Source organism: Chlorocebus sabaeus, chromosome 11 (assembly GCF_047675955.1).
Source record: "Chlorocebus sabaeus isolate Y175 chromosome 11, mChlSab1.0.hap1, whole genome shotgun sequence".
Classification (NCBI taxonomy): domain Eukaryota; kingdom Metazoa; phylum Chordata; class Mammalia; order Primates; family Cercopithecidae; genus Chlorocebus; species Chlorocebus sabaeus.
In genome coordinates, this window is record NC_132914.1 from 33365778 (window position 1) to 33376990 (window position 11213).

General features: G+C 37.3%; 1 protein-coding gene across 8 annotated transcripts in view; it reads left to right on the top strand.

Moving 5' to 3' along the window:
• Positions 1-10828, top strand: part of DNM1L (dynamin 1 like) — a 66741-nt gene extending 55913 nt beyond the window's left edge. For 2 of the 8 annotated variants that reach the window (XM_007968123.3, XM_007968125.3), the window contains 7 exons: positions 2219-2275; positions 2982-3059; positions 3384-3416; positions 5195-5371; positions 5540-5649; positions 7591-7750; positions 8654-10828. In XM_007968123.3, the coding sequence (XP_007966314.2) occupies positions 2219-2275; positions 2982-3059; positions 3384-3416; positions 5195-5371; positions 5540-5649; positions 7591-7750; positions 8654-8710 (672 nt within the window). In that variant the 3' untranslated portion in view covers positions 8711-10828. The remainder of the gene's footprint in view (positions 1-2218; positions 2276-2981; positions 3060-3383; positions 3417-5194; positions 5372-5539; positions 5650-7590; positions 7751-8653) is intronic. The other 6 variants (XM_007968124.3, XM_007968126.3, XM_007968127.3 and 3 more) reach the window with 3 other exon arrangements.
• The last annotated feature ends 385 nt before the right edge of the window (positions 10829-11213 follow it).

The window sequence follows — 11213 nt, forward strand, 5'->3', positions numbered from 1 at the left end:
TCCTTTGGTGCTTATTTTGCAGGGCACTATTATAGGAAACAAGCACCTTCTTAACACAGGTATAGGGAACTCATTTTTGGTTACATAGCTGGGGGTGATTCCTGTTATCAGAAAAAATTCCAAAATACATACATGAGTAGGCTCTTCAAAACACACTAGATAACAGTTATGTTAAAAATTAGCATGTAGACACTTAAAAGGATTTAGTTCTTTTTGCATTGAAACTAACATCATGAAAAACTTGTGTTTGTGGTAGTTTTGTTACACTGACAAGGTCATATGTGATATGATTTCAGATTAGTATTTTTCTACAAATGAATAGGTTTGTGGTTATGATGACTGTGCCAGAGAACTTTATGTGGATATTTTCATTTAATCTTTACCATAACCCTGAGGGCAGATCATGTCATTAACAGATTAGGACACTAGGGCTTCAAAAAGAGTTGGTAAGCTGTCCAGTTAGCAACGCAGGTACACCAGGTCTGCTGGGGTCCGGGAGCAGCTCAGATCATAACTGGTTAGTAACAGTCTAGGGTGAGAATTCGAGATACTGTGCCTTTTGCTTTGTATCCCTGTTCAAAACGTACATTTTATCATGCTAATTTTTTATTTTGAAGATTGTTAATATCTATACTTTCACTATCTGTTATTTTTTATTACTGAATACCCTCCCATGAAAAAATAAAATTGGGCCAAGTTTCTGGCAAAAAAAAAATTTCTTACACATGGAACATCATTGTGGGCTGGGTGCAGTGGCTCACGCCTGTCATTCCAGCACTTTGGTAGGCTGAGGCAGGCTGATCACCTGAGGTCAGGAGTTCAAGACTAGCCTGGCCAACATGGCAAAACTGTCTCTACTAAAAATACAAAAATTATCCAGGGGTGGTGGGTGCCTGAATCCCAGCTACTAGGGAGGCTGAGGCAGGGAGAACCAATTGAACCCGGGAGGTGGAGGTTGCAGGGAGCCAAGATCATGCCATTGCACTCCAGCCTGGGCAACACAGCGAGACTCTATCTCAACAAAAAACAAAAACAAAAGCATTGTGAAGCTTTGTTAACTTATAGTTTTTTGCAAGTTGAACTGTGTTCATGAAATACTTTCTACCTAGGAGCAATTTTGACTTTAACCTAAATAGTTTCTACTGTATTTGATGCTGCCTGTGAGAGATCCACCATTAACATCTACAGATTTCTGTATCTTCATAATTTTTTTTTTTTTAAAGATAGTCTCACTCTGTCGCCCAGGCTGGAGTGCAGTGGCATGAACTCTGCTCACAGCAACCTCCGCCTCCTGGGTTCCAGCAGTTCTCCTGCTGCAGCCTCCCGAGTAGCTGGGATTACAGGTGTGCACCACCATGCCCGGCTAATTTTTATATTTTTAGTAGAGACAAGGTTTCACTATTTTGGCCAGGCTGGTCTTGAACTGACCTCAAGTGATCTGCCCACCTTGGCCTCCCAAAGTGCTGGGATTACAAGCATGAGGCACCGTGCCTGGCCAATATTTTCATAATCTTTTACCTATCTATCTTGGTGCTTGGATATAGCAGATGCTCGGGACATTCTAATTTGAATTTAACAGTCTCTTTAGCTTTGTACAAGTTACTTTGATAATATTAGCAAATTAGAACAGTGGGCAATTGATCAGTCTGTTAAATTAGCCAGGTTACAGAAAGGACTTTCAGTTGTCAACACTATTTCCTGGAGATAGGATAAAGAAATGGAACATTTTTATAGGATAACGTCAACCACAGATACCTCTTCAAGATACGGTTTTATGAGGGGAGTTGTTTGAATTTAACACAAAGGTGTTCAGGTTAGAGTGACTTTTAAAGTCTTTGTGGAGTTTTCTGTGATCTCTGGACTTCAAATTCCACATGGTATGTTGAAGGCTTATGTTCCACATTTATGTGAGGACAGGAAAGGGGGAGAAGATGTCACTCTGTTGCCCCTCATTTGAGAATCTCCAGTACAGGGAGCCACTGTTACTGACACTGTATTGTATCCTTCAGGTGTATGGGCAGGAAAAAAAAAGATTGAGAAGCTTTGGGTTAAACGATTTATTTATTTTAAAATATGATAATTATGGCATGAGTCCCAACAGTGAGAGGATGTATCTCTAAGTTACTCCACACTTTTCAATTAACATGAACATTTTTTAGTAGGCATATATCTCAATACTTGGATAATCACTTTTGTTCTGCTCGATTGTGTTTCTTAGGAACAAAGGAGAAACAGGCTAGCCAGAGAATTACCTTCAGCTGTATCACGAGACAAGGTAAAAAAAAAAGTTTTAAATGCATATTCCCAATACCTAAAGATAGACTGATGAGCTCAGAATATTATTCAGTTCTAGGAGGAATTGTTTCTTCTTTTCCTCCCTTTAACATTCCAGTGGAAATGAGTAAAGACATACAAGTTTAAAATGGGTTTTGAGTGATTTAAAGATAATATTTTGAATTCACTGACATAAATGCTTAAAAGTAGGTTTAAGGGTTTATTTAAGCATTTAAGCATCAAGCTTTTTAAAAAAATTCAGTCAGTGACTTTATCAACTTTGTAAATAGTTGAAATGACTAAAGATTTTATTATAATAAGAGGGTTTCTTGGAAAACACAGTATACACAGAATAGAGTTTTTAATTACTAGTAATACTTATAATAGTTGTAATACTAAAGTGTGTATAAAAATCTTTTACCTTGACTTCTTTGCCAGAAAAGAATCTTATCAAATACCAAAAATAAAAATGAAGCTTTTGGATTTGGATTTTTATTATGTATTCATCTGAAGGAAACTTTTAACAAAGGTGACAATGGTGAAGGAAATAAGGCAGAATAAACAATTTTATCTCCCATGATTATTTTCATTTTTCATGTTATTTTACGATTTTGTTACAGAAGGGAAAAATTCACATTTATAGAGTGTTCCTGAATGCATTTTTGCATCCTTGATTTTTTTTTCCCCCCTGCATTTTTTGCCTTTAGTCTTCTAAAGTTCCAAGTGCTTTGGCACCTGCCTCCCAGGAGCCCTCTCCCGCTGCTTCTGCTGAGGCTGATGGCAAGGTCTGTTCTGATTCTTAATCTAAGCCTGCATGCCTAGTTCTTTGGTACAACATAATCTTCTGGAAACAATACACTGAATAGAAGAATATTAACATGGGATACCATGCTAAGGTCAGATCACTTTAGTCTAATATATATTTTAAAATTATATAACAATGCAATGCATAGTTTATATTGTTGACATGCTTTTGCTTGCAATATAGAAGATGCACACAGAAAAAGAAGTAATTTAAAGAGGAAATTATCCTGCACTTTTAAAATTTCAACCCATTGGTATTTAAATTTTGCTTGTTAAATTGCATGTTTTAACATATCTTTCAACAGTTAATTCAGGACAGCAGAAGAGAAACTAAAAATGTGAGTCTCTTGCTTCAGAATGGAAATGTTGGTACCTTTGGTTCTCACTGAAACACTGTCTGTAACACCATTAAATAACCTGTTTGTGTAGTGGTATCTATCTCTTGTCTGTGTTATGTTCTTAATGTTCCTTTTATCTAACCGGTGGAAGATGGCGTTAAACGTTTTAATTAGTAACAATAATAGGCTTTCTCACTGTTTTCTGTGACCTTCAAGAACAGTTTTAAATTTTGATAGGAAATTTAACATATTTTGATAGGAAATTCAGAGATTTCCTAGATTTCAGAGATGGAATTGTATTTTTGGACATTTCCTTTCCTCTTTAAAGATCTTGAGATCTGTTCAGTACTAATAGATAATCCTCTAATCTAATGCTTCTTTCTTATGCTTCCAGTTAGTTTGCACTTGTTACCCTATATATAGCTTCACATATGCTTCAGAAGCTTAAGCAAATTAAAAACAAACAGGGGGACTGTGAGAGTTTGAGACTGTTTTCAATTCTTGATAACCATTTTAGAGGAAAATTAAATAATGTATAAATTATTCAGACTCATTGCTATTTCAAGATTTTCTGCCATTTAGCTCCTTTCCTTAATTATCCAGATTTAAAGTTCTGAACTTGAGATAAAGGTTTATAAATGTCTTATCTTCTCTCAGCCCCACTGTGCTCAGATATTAAGCGAACCATCTAAATCACTGCACAAGTTTTATTTCATTCATGACATCACACTGAATGTGCTCACTCTCCTTAAGATTTCATTTGGTATATCATTCATGTATAAAAACCTAATTACTCATTTTTAAGTTAACGTGTAATATAAATATACTAATATTTATAGTTCACCTTAACTGACATATTAAAGACAGATTTAAGCAAGTATTTTGATTCAGAATGCTACCCCAAACTACCATTTTTCTTACTGCCATAATCCTCTATTAAATTTATATAATCCATTTTTAGATTGTAAGCTCTTAAAGAATAACTAAAAAAAAAAACCCTCTTAAATGTTGAATTATGTTTTTCCATTATAAAGTCATTTTTGACTTTTAGAAGTCAAGATTAATAAATTTTCTAGAAAATAAGGTGTAAAAGCACTTGTGATTAATGTGATAGCACTAGATTTCTTTCTGCAAATCCTTAAGAGTACAGAGGTTGAGGGGATTTCTGTTGTGTTTATCACATTCCACATTTGAAACAACTCATAGTGACTGTCAGCCTACGAAAAGCAAATGTAGTCTTGCTTTTTGTTAAAGAGTTCCTACTGATACCTTATGGCATTTTGTTGACTATAGGAATGTAAATTGACTTGAAATACATAAACTTTTAACTTCAGAGACATAAGTTCATGGAACTTTTAGAGTTTAACAGTGTTTATGATTACTTAAATTAAACTGAATGGCAGTTCTTTGTGCTTTTAACGAGTCGTTTTGATTTTAAGGGCAGCATATACTTTTTCTACAATTTAGTGTTTGAAGGGTGGGAGAAGAGGAATGATTTTGAAAAGTTGGTGAGCGAATGATAAAGAGAAAAGAAATTAAATAGAACATAAATTGGTTGATGCCTTTCAAACAATTTACAGCAGAACCTCTTATTTAAGCTAGGTCAGGGTTTCAGTTATACATGCTACCTACTGTCTCCTTCTGACCTCATTATCTGTATGAATAAACTTCAGATGGGTACTGGATGTATATTGACTACTGTCAAATCAAATGAACTTCGTTTTAGTTAAGGTCAGATATGATGTGGTTGGTATAGGTTTTGGAACATGTTTTTTCAGGTTGCATCTGGAGGTGGTGGGGTTGGAGATGGTGTTCAAGAACCAACAACAGGCAATTGGAGAGGAATGCTGAAAACTTCAAAAGCTGAAGAGTTATTAGCAGAAGAAAAATCAAAACCCATTCCAATTATGCCAGCCAGTCCACAAAAAGGTCATGCTGTGAATCTGCTGGATGTGGTAAGCCATGGCCATTTGGTTTAGGTCTAATAAGATGACCAAGTTAGTAGGAAACTGATTAGACAGAAAGAACTAAAGTCTCAAAAACTTACATAACTTTCAGATGTTAAATGCTGCCATTTCAAAGTGTCACAAAAGTAACATTTTTCCCCCCTCATCCCTATTTAGCCAGTTCCTGTTGCACGGAAACTATCTGCTCGGGAACAGCGAGATTGTGAGGTTATTGAACGACTCATTAAATCATATTTTCTCATTGTCAGAAAGAATATTCAAGACAGGTTAGTATTACTTAATATAAATCACAGGCTCTAATACTGCTGGATGATTCTATGATCTGTTTTGAAAAATACATGTATTTTTAAAATTTTAGGTTTTTATTCTAAATCATCGAGTGGATTCTCTGATAGTCCTTTGGTAACTTGTAGTAAGACTCAGTTTGTTAACATAGAATGACTAGGACCTCATGTATCAGCTAGAAAAAGCTATTAAAATGAATCTTTTGTTCTATATGGCTGCCACATTTTGAGTCATTTAAGAAAATTTTTTTCCCTAAATTTTAATTCAGTAGTTTCATTAATTATTCTGGCTAGTAACACTGACTTGCCTTTTTAATTTAACTTGGCTTTCCGAAGTATCAAAACGAATGTCTTTTACTAAGAAATATGTATACGGTTTCTCGTTCAGAATGTTTTTGCCTGTGTCTACTCCCCTACTGCATCTTCTCCTTCATGTTGCCTGGTATGTCATTTCATGCAGTAATAGGGAGAATACACATTTAGTTGTATGAAGTGATCTATTAGAAAATATTCTGTATCCAGTTGTTGGTAATCTGTCAGCAGCTAAGATGAATTTTACTGCACAGAGTAATAAATATACTTCATATTGAAATAAATGATTTTGTCTGTAGAACCATTTATCTTTTTTGCTTGTAGATTTTAAACCTGTAGCTTGTGGTAGAAATAATAGTTCCTAGTGTTTTACACTGTGGGCCTGAAGAAAAAATTCCATTTGTTTCCTTCACTGCCCCCATCCCCTGCAGAGGGTGTTTTTGTTTTGAGATGGAGTCTCGCTTTGTCGCCCAGGCTGGCGTGCAGTGGCGTAGTCTTGGCCCACTTCAACCTCCGCCTTTGGGGTTCAAGCGATTCTCCTGCCTTAGCCTCCTGAGTAGCTGGGATAACAGGTGTGCAGCACCATGCCTGGCTGATTTTTGTATTTTTAGTAGAGATGGGTTTCACCATATTAGCCAGGCTGGTCTCGAACTCCTGACGTCAGGTGATTCACCTGTCTCGGCCTCTCAAAGTGCTGGGATTACAGGCGTGAGCCATCGCACCTGGCTCACTTAATATTTTCAAGCCTTATCTGTATTGTAGTATGAATCAGTATAGTCATGCGCCACATAACATTTTAGTCAACACACAACATATTTGAATGTGTTCCCATTAGATTATAATACCATATTTTTGCTGTACATTTTCTATGTTTAGATACACAAATTCTTCCATTGTATTACAGTTCCCTATTCAGTACAGTAACATACTGTACATGTTTGTAGCCTAGGAGCAATAGGCTATCCCATATAGCTTAGACGTGTTGTAGGCTGTACCATCTACATTTGTGTAAGAACCCTCTGTGATGTTCATGTAATGAAATCATCTAATAATGCATTTCTCAGAGCATATCCTTGTCATTAATGTATGTTTTTATCTGTGAATAATACTAGATTATAGAGATATACTGTGTTATCCATTCATCAGCTGATGTTTGTGTTTTCTTCACTTATTGGCTATTATGAGTAAATGCCTATTGAAGAGTTTTGAAATAAGGATGATGGAAAGAAGGTAAAGTAGCTCAGCCTCTCGAGTAGCTGGGATCACAGGCATGTGCCACCGCGCTGAGCTAATTTTTGTAGTTTTAGTGCAGACGGGGTTTCACCATGTTGGCCATGCTGGTGTCAAACTCCTGGCCTCAAGCAATCCACCTGCCTCAGCCTCCTGAAGTGCTGGGATTACAGGCATGAGCCACTGCGCCCGGCCGAGAACTGCTTTTCTTAATGTTTAATTATAATTAAGCAAAAATATAAAGGGCGATTACGCCATTAATGAAATATCCAAAGTAGTACAGTGTTCTTACTTAACTTTATTTCATGAGGTTATTTTCTAAGCCCAGATTATTAAAAGTAGAATTTTGGCTAAAATTCCGTAATTTGGTTTTGTTTGCAGTGTGCCAAAGGCAGTAATGCATTTTTTGGTTAATCATGTGAAAGACACTCTTCAGAGTGAGCTAGTAGGCCAGCTTTATAAATCATCCTTATTGGATGATCTTCTGACTGAATCTGAGGACATGGCACAGCGCAGGAAAGAAGCAGCTGACATGCTAAAGGTACTGTGAACCTTTGGAATTTTTATACTTGGGTAGTAGATAGAAACATAGAAATAGTGTTAAATGCAGTTTGATTCTTGGATGTATATAGTCTTTATATTCTAGCTAGGCTTGTTTCCTATTGGTACTTGATAAAAATCTTTTTTTTTTTTTTTTTTGAGACGGAGTCTTGCTCTGTAGCCCAGGCTAGAGTGCAGTGGCGCCATCTCAGCTCAATGCAAGCTCCGCCTCCTGGGTTCACGCCATTCTCCTGCCTCAGCCTCCAGAGTAGCTGGAACCATAGGCACCCACCACCATGCCTGGCTGCTTTTTGGTATTTTTAGTAGAGACCGTGTTAGCTAGGATGGTCTCGATATCCTGACTTCATGATCTGCTCACCTCAGCCTCCCAGAGTACTGGGATTAAGTGCTGGGATTACAGGCGTGAGCCACCGGACCCGGCCGGTACTTGATTGGATTCAAATTCCAGAGAAGATATTGGTTAGTTATAAACCTACCACAAATACACTGGAAAAGGCCGGGCGCGGTGGCTCAAGCCTGTAATCCCAGCACTTTGGGAGGCCGAGACGGGTGGATCACGAGGTCAGGAGATCAAGACCATCCTGGCTAACCCGGTGAAACCCCGTCTCTACTAAAAAATACAAAAATCTAGCCGGGCGAGGTGGCGGGCGCCTGTAGTCCCAGCTACTCGGGAGTCTTGAGGCAGGAGAATGGCGTGAACCCGGGAGGCGGAGCTTGCAGTGAGCTGAGATCCGGCCACTGCACTCCAGCCTGGGCGACACAGCGAGACTCCGCCTCAAAAAAAAAAAAAAAAAAAAATACACTGGAAAAATCACCCCGCATAATTCAGATTCATTTCATAACTTTGTAATAGCATTTAAAATTTTTATTTCCTTTAATGCAGGCATTACAAGGAGCCAGTCAAATTATTGCTGAAATCCGAGAGACTCATCTTTGGTGAAGAGAACTATGTAATACTGAGACTTTGTTGACTCAAAACTTGCTAGTTACTGCCTACCTGAGTAGAATCTTATTTATGAACTCCTGTGTATTGCAGTGGTATGAATCTGCTCATGTGAAGACTGGCTATAAACTGAAAAGTGTATTCCATATTACAGAACGAATCACACATTTAATCCAAATAATAAATGGCTGTTTCTAAAGTTTCCCAGTATATGTAAAATACATCAAGTCTGTCTTGTGACAGTTTCATCTGAACTTAAAAAGAACTGTTAATGTTCTAGCTGTGCAAAGCAGTTTGCCTGTGGATAAGATGACCTGTGTAATAATCTTTGTTAGTAGTCTCAAAGCTGCTGCCATAGTCCTCCAAGAAGAAAGCACCAAGACAACATTTCATATGACTATAATGCATGTACTATATAAGCTGATATGGCTTTGAAAGATGTGAGTTGGCAAGTTCCTCACAGAGTCATTGTATTCCACCTGTCCTGCAATTTAGTTTTTCTGAGCTTCTCTGCAGCCTTTGATGTGTTTTTAAGAAAGCTGAATGCACAAGAGGATCTGTGACACTGACATGGATGTGGTGTGCATACTGTGTAGTTACATAGCCCTTCCAATTCTGGGTCCATTTGCGCTAGCAAATTAAAATATGCTTTGCTTCATACTTAAACCTGAAAGCTGGAATGTGTACATTAATTCCTACATTAAAAATAGCCATCTACCCTTGATTATCTAGAAAGACTTGGTAATGATGGCCAGTTCCTTTTAGGTTTTAGAAAATCAAATGATGACCTAAATTTCCCTTAATTTGCAAATACAGTAGTAATTAAGGTACATCTCTCTAAAGTGGAGCACTTAAACCAGGCTCTAAGATACACTTTGAGGTGGAACCTAAAACCAATGTACTGTATGTATGCACTGGTAATAACTACTTTTGCTTCATACCAACAAAATGTATTAGAATAGTATGAAAGTACTGGAGGAGCTGAAAGAAAAACACCCAAGGCCGGGCGTGGTAGCTCACGCCTGTAATCCCAGCACTTTGGGAGGCCGAGGCAGGCAGATCACCTGAGGTCAGGAGTTGGAGACCAGCCTGACCAACACGGAGAAACCCCGTCTCTACTAAAAAATACAAAATTAGCCGGGCATGGTGGCGCATGCCTGTAATCCCAGCTACTCGGGAGGGTGAGGCAGAAGAATCACTTGAACCTGGGAGGTGGAGGTTGTGGTGAGCTAAGATCGTGCCATTGCACTCCAGCCTTGGCAACAAGAGCGAAAACTCCGTCTCAAAAAAGAAAAAAGAAAAAAACCCAGATACACATACTCCTTCAGATTTAAGCTGCATTTATGGGGTAGTGATGAGGTTTAGAACATATACATATTTTATTAAAATTCCCCAGATGATTCTTGGTATGAACCACAACATGATAAATTTTAAGATATACTTAGAAATCCTTAAGACATCTAGCCCCATTTCTAATAGACAACACATTTATATTGCGGATAATTTTTTTTTTTTAAGTTTATGACCCGATATTTATGAAGGACTACTGGCAGGGAAAATATGAATATGTTAACTTTAGCTTATGGCACCAATTTACTAAGGAACAACAGGCTCACCAACTGATCTCAAACATAAAAAACCCCACATCATCAGTCTGATCCGATATGGTACTACTTCGAATCTCTTACTAGTACCATCTTGAGAGAGGATACATGCTCCCAAAACATTACCACACTTAAAAATCACTGCCATCATTAAGCATCAGTTTCAAAACTATAGCCATCCATGATTTACTTTTTCCAGATGACTACCATTATTCTAGTCTTTTGAATTTGTAAGGGAAAAACAAAAACAAAAACAAAAATTTTTGATGCACTTTTCTCAAGCATATCAGATTTCAAATGGAAAATTAAAGACATGCTATGGTAATGCACTTGCTAGTACTACACGCTTTGTACAACAAAAATCGGAGGCAAGAAACTTAATGGAAAGAGAAAAACCTTCCTTTGTTGGCCCTTAAACTGAATCAAGATCTGAAATGTAGAGATGATCTCTGACATTTATAACATACCTGTATGTTCTTGCTGTGTAAATAAAATTGCTGGTATGAAATGACGTTAAAGTTTGTCAAAAAATGAATTCTTAACTTTTCTCCCAGAGAAAGGGAGAGAGAGAAAAGAAAGAGCTGTTTAATACCTAAATCTATTTTGGAACATAACTGTATAGAATACCAAACATTTTATGACTTTTTTCCTACCAGATTCTGACAGTTCAGCAAGGTATTATAACACCTCCATTTTTGCGTATGAAGACAGTGACTTGCTCCAAGTAATCCAGGTAGTAATGGCTAGAATTTGAACACTAAAGCCATGCTCTGCTGCCTGTAAGGTTTTCAAAAGAAATCTGATTAATCATTTCGTATGTGATTCACTTGATCCTCAAGGCAACAGGGAGGCCATTGCCTTGATTTTTCAGATATGGAAATAGTTCTGGAGAATTA